The sequence below is a fragment of the Triticum dicoccoides genome, chromosome 4B (genome assembly GCF_002162155.2).
Source record: "Triticum dicoccoides isolate Atlit2015 ecotype Zavitan chromosome 4B, WEW_v2.0, whole genome shotgun sequence".
NCBI classification, from domain to species: Eukaryota; Viridiplantae; Streptophyta; class Magnoliopsida; order Poales; family Poaceae; genus Triticum; species Triticum dicoccoides.
The window spans coordinates 483,351,221-483,356,407 of NC_041387.1; the positions used below are offsets into that span (position 1 = coordinate 483,351,221).

Here is a 5,187-nt window from a genome sequence, read left to right on the forward strand (position 1 = left end):
GCCCCCCGGATGGTAGGAGGAGAAACGAAATGACACCCGTGAACTTGTCTACGATCAGACCCATCCGCCTTTCCGATAAAATAGGACGGAAGTAAACAGGCACCGCAGCGCATCTCCTACAATCCTAGCTTCAGGACACTAACAGGTAAACATAAACTTGGCTCCAAAGGTATAAAGAGACAAAGATAGAGACCTACAATCATCATGCTTCCAGAAAATACAGTCACCAAGTATTTGTTCCCAAAAGGAGTTATCAAGCATTTAAGAGTAAAGAGGCTAGAGTTGGAACTTATAACCTCCAGTTGATGTACTAAAACATTTTCCAACAAAATAACAAGGAGATGCAGCTATGATCATATAATTTTCAGAATTTATCATGCAGCCAACGAACCAGCTTGGCTGAACTCCCAAGAGTAGTCACTAAGAGCAAACCCTTCTTTCAAATTGGTAATACATACAGTACTATGGTACCTTTTTGTGGAAAGAAAGGCAATATTAACAAAATCCAACACGGAAGTAGTTATAATCAATATTTTAATGTCTCAGGTTTAGAAAGACAGAAGTTTGAGGGAAGATCAATCATACTTGAAGGAAAGATATAATTCCAAAATAATGGCATGGCAACACTGTGGATTTGAAAATGACTAGTTTAAGGCCATGATGCGCTTATGAGGGTCAAGTTGCTATTTGCTTAAGAATACGGATAATATATACATTCAATTTCAAGCACAAGACGAATTTACCCGGTCCATGTCAAAGACCGCGCCTAACTTCTCGAAACAAGCAATTACAGCTTTAGCTGTACCAGATGTATCCAGCTTTCCTGCTTGATGGGATTCCAGTACCTGCAAATGTTCTCACACTTAGACCTTCAAAATGACACATGGAAGTTTAGGGTCAGCCAATAGAAATGTGTTGGGCCTAATTTTCTAAAAAAAGTCTCAGACCAAACAAACAATACTAAAACTTGCAAAGGAGCTTATATTACTGAGTAGTTGCTCTCAAACATATTAGGGTAGACTAGTGATTGAAGTACTGGTCCTTGAAATAAAAGCTTAAAAGACTTTTAACATTGTCAGACACTTCCTTTCTGAACCTGAATTTTCAAGGTAGAACCATACCTCCAAACGATAGCCTGAAAAGGCCCCAGGAAACTGCTCCGCGATTGTTTCCATTGCAGCAAGAAATGCAACAACCTGACAAGGGAAAATGATGTGTGCCGTTTGTGTTTTCAACAACTTGGCAACAATAATAGTTTACTTATTAGATTTGACAGTGCTTTTTTGACATTACCTGTTTGCCCATTTGCGGAGATATTAGTGCATAGTTATTTGAATCTTGCACTGATTTGTACAGTAACTGCTGATCCCCGCCAGTTGTGCCCATTACAAATGGCACACCAAGCTTGCAATAGAGCTCGGCATTAGCTGCATAATGCAAGAGTATTATGCATTTTCAGCCAGAAGAGTGCAGACCGAAGGCGACGATGGAAAGGAAACAACACAGAGACCGAAAAATCAAACATCTTTAGTTTGTTTTTTGTATCCCTCTTGAGCAATGGAGGGGCAAAAACTACCCGCGGATTAAGAGCCTTTGGCTTTCAGCAAGATCCAAATCAATTTACTAGTTTAGTTATTCTAGGTAAAAAAAATTAAGCTATCAAATCAAAGTAGTTTCCTATCACAGTGTCTTGCCATATAAAACTGAGATTAAACCTTAATGTAGGCCAAACAAAAAATATATGCGTCAAATCTTGCAAATAAATTTTCAGAAAAAAGCCAAGCAGCTAAAATTTCTGCAGCTATTAGTCAGATAGAAGCATGTTTGTACATAATGGCTTGGAAAAGGAATTTCTGCAGCAGTAATTTCACGATTGTAGAAGCTACCAGCGATGATAAATCATTCCAAGTAAGTTATAAGACGTCATACAGTTCACAGAATTAGGCGCCGTGTAGTCCACCACAACGACATCCGGGAATTCATCGATGACAGATGAAAGAACATCTTCTCTTGCAGAAGGGCCATATATCTCAACGTCAACATCACCAATTTGTATTGTTTTATCAAGGTTCTCTCTACTACTGAATGAAACAGGAACTAGGTGAAGACCCCTTGAAGTAGCTGCCTCAGCAACAGATACCCCCATTTTACCAGTGCAGCCATTCACCTACAGAATTGAACAAATGAAAGACTAAATAGTAAATACTACTAAATAAATTCGTCAAATAGTTGTCTAGCATGACTATATGAGAATATATTCCAATTGATCTTCTAGTAAAGCATTGCAGGCAATTGTATAAATTCAGTAACTCTAGTCCCTTTGTCTTATCCAGCCAGAGTTGTTGGATTGGACCTGTAATCACTGTTATTGAAAGTTTGAAACACACGTGTCATCCTTAATATGTACAAGTAGGGGGCTGGCAAATTGGTCTACCATACTACAAAGTTTTGAAACTTGGATCTCTACTCCTATAAAAGACTCAGTTGGTGACGATGGTGTGTCTGCCATCCGTCATTTCTGACCATTAGATTTGCATCTAACGACTGTGATGTAAGTTGTGGCCTTTTTGCAACAATATCCCACTTCTCTGTTCCAATTTACAGAAAACCCCTTAGTATCTTGAAACCAACCACATTCCTCCCTTACCTCATCAAAATAGCCCAAGGAATATATTTTGAGTGAAACATAATATATTTTTAGTAATATATCTCTACTCCTAATGGAGCAGTTGGTGAATAGTCTCCACGGTTTATTTTCGCTGGGTTTTTTTCGTCTCTCCTCCCACCACCCCCTCCCATCCTGCCTCCTGGTCCATCGGTTTATTTTTCTCTCCACTCTTTATTACAACCAGGACTTTCCTAACGTATAACAAATCACGGATCTAACTTCCTTAAATTATTCATATCAATTGATTCCTTTTATTGGTTCAATTTGTCTTAGGAAACAAATAACAAATTTTTAAGAAACAAATAATACATTTGAATCTAACTTTCCTAACTTATCTAAATCAATCGATTTCTCTCATTAGTGAAATTTGTTTTAGGAAACAAATAACAGACATGTCACAAACTTTCCTCCCAATAAATAGTTTCTTAACATTTGCAAACTTTCCTAATCAGACACGTCACAAACGGGCAGGTACTGATATCATGTTACCAAACAATAAAACCCCATTTGCATAGAAATCAGTTCAAAATCCTAACTTTCCTAAATTTTTACCTTTCCTTGATAACATCCAATATTTCCTATGTTTTCCACCTATTGAAGGAAATCACCCCTCCATCGATATTAGCATTTTTTTGGAATGAGATCTCCGGGTTATGATTTTTTTCGATTCTTTCCAATTGTGACCTCTCCTTCCGCTCCGGCTCCTTCTCGCATAATCACCTCCACCACAGCCAGCTGACGCCACCCTAGACCTCTTGCCTCTCCACACCTTCTCCGCCACCTCCTCCTCGTACTCCATTGACAATCCCTCCGCCACGTTTGTCCACGGCGGTGTCGAGGGCATGGCGCAACAACGTACCAGTGGTAGAGCAGCGCATAGCAGCAGGAAGAAGCACGCAGCATGCGAGGCGAGCGGCCGACAGTGGAGGGCAAAGATGCGGCCGGCGTGGCTGAGGGGGCGGCCGGCAGAAGATGGCCGCGATAGGAGGTGGCGCGATGCAGGGGCGCGACAACGGGGCGAGCGAAGGGATAGGCGGCAGCAGACGGGGCGAGCGCAGCCAGCAAGAGTGTGAGGCGCGGCCAGGGTGTGCGTCGCGTGGGGCACAGTGGTGCGGTGGCTGTGGCGAGCGTGATGGCAACGGCGGGCGTGACGGACGCGGTGTGGCACGTGCGTGGGCATGGAGAGCCAGAGAGGGAGTGGCCCCGTGGGCGCGGAAGAAGAGCTGAAGGCTCGGGCATGGGCGCGCATAGGAGCGGGCATGTGCCACGAGGTCAATCCGAGGAGCTCAGTGGCTGCCCCTGCAATGGCCATGGCGGACAGCAGTTCTCGGCCACGGCAAAATACCTAACGAGAGCAAACGAGAGGGGAAACTGGGGAAAGGCAAGAGGAGATCACGGCGGTGTCAATGGCACCCTAGGGGAAGACAGGGGAGCTCGGGGCGGCGCGGATCGAACGGCAATGTCGCGGTGGCCGAAGGTTAAGGAAGACGGCAACGACGTCGATCTGGGGGTGCTGGACTTGATCTCGTTGGCGTAGACGAAGTAGCGGAGGCATTCAGAGCTCCTCGACAAGCTCCTAGCCAGCAGGGAGGGCAGTGGCCGTGTGGACGGGGTCGGTCATGGTGGCCGTGGCATCTGACTTCGTCCAAATCACCGGGATCGAGCGAGCGAGGAGGATAAGTGGATCTGGGAGGGGGCGTCGAGGAGGAGTGAGGCCATGGGGGCAGGGGAGGCAGGGCGTCACCCTTATCCATTCCCCTTCGATGCCGGCGAGGTGGTCGGGCGGGAGCCCGGCTCTGTAGCGACGGGCTCGGGGAACAGGAGAAGACGACCATGCGGGGACTGGACCACTGGGCCGGTTCGGTGGCAAGGCCCGGGGGTAGGGGGAATCCCCTTTTTCATCGTCCTTTTGGTTTTTAATGTATTCTAATCCGTTTCTCCTTTTTAACACCGTTTTCTATTTATTCTTATATCAACTAAATGGATTTTGTTAATTGTGAAACTATGCACACAATTCGAGCACAATATTTTTAGGTGGCACAAAAAGTTTGGGGCCAAAAGGAAATACATAAAATTAGGTTTATATTTAATTGGTTATTTTAACTACTTTTGGACCTCTTATTAATTTGACAAGATTTAATTTTTGGGTCAAATAATGTTGGGCTCAACATGTCAAAGATCAGTGGAATTTATAGAATATGGTGAACATTTTAGTTTTACTGTTTGACGAAATAATTTATTTGACTTTATTTTAAATTTGAATTGGGCTTTGATTTTTATCAAGTGGCAGTTTGGCTTAGCAAGCCTGATGACATGGCATCATTAGGGGGAGGTCACTGTAGCTAACGACTTGAGGTGTTACATAATCTTCTCATTTCTGAAATTTCATTGTTAAGTGATTGGGGAATATATCACACTATCCATTAGTTCAGTCAAGCTCACCACAAGTCCACACATTATTGCCAATTGAGTAAGTCTTATTGGCGGGGAGAATAGGCTATGTGTGTGTGTGTGTTAGA

The 5,187-nt window shown here is 43.7% G+C and overlaps 1 protein-coding gene across 1 annotated transcript in view; it reads right to left on the bottom strand.

The window, feature by feature from the left end:
* Positions 1-5,187, bottom strand: part of LOC119291011 (probable 4-hydroxy-tetrahydrodipicolinate reductase 2, chloroplastic) — an 8,117-nt gene that overhangs the window by 1,474 nt on the left and 1,456 nt on the right. The window contains exons 2-5 of the mRNA XM_037569700.1: positions 1,930-2,167; positions 1,294-1,427; positions 1,122-1,196; positions 744-845 (exon numbers count right to left, since the gene is read on the bottom strand). Of these exons, the coding sequence (XP_037425597.1) occupies positions 744-845; positions 1,122-1,196; positions 1,294-1,427; positions 1,930-2,167 (549 nt within the window). The remainder of the gene's footprint in view (positions 1-743; positions 846-1,121; positions 1,197-1,293; positions 1,428-1,929; positions 2,168-5,187) is intronic.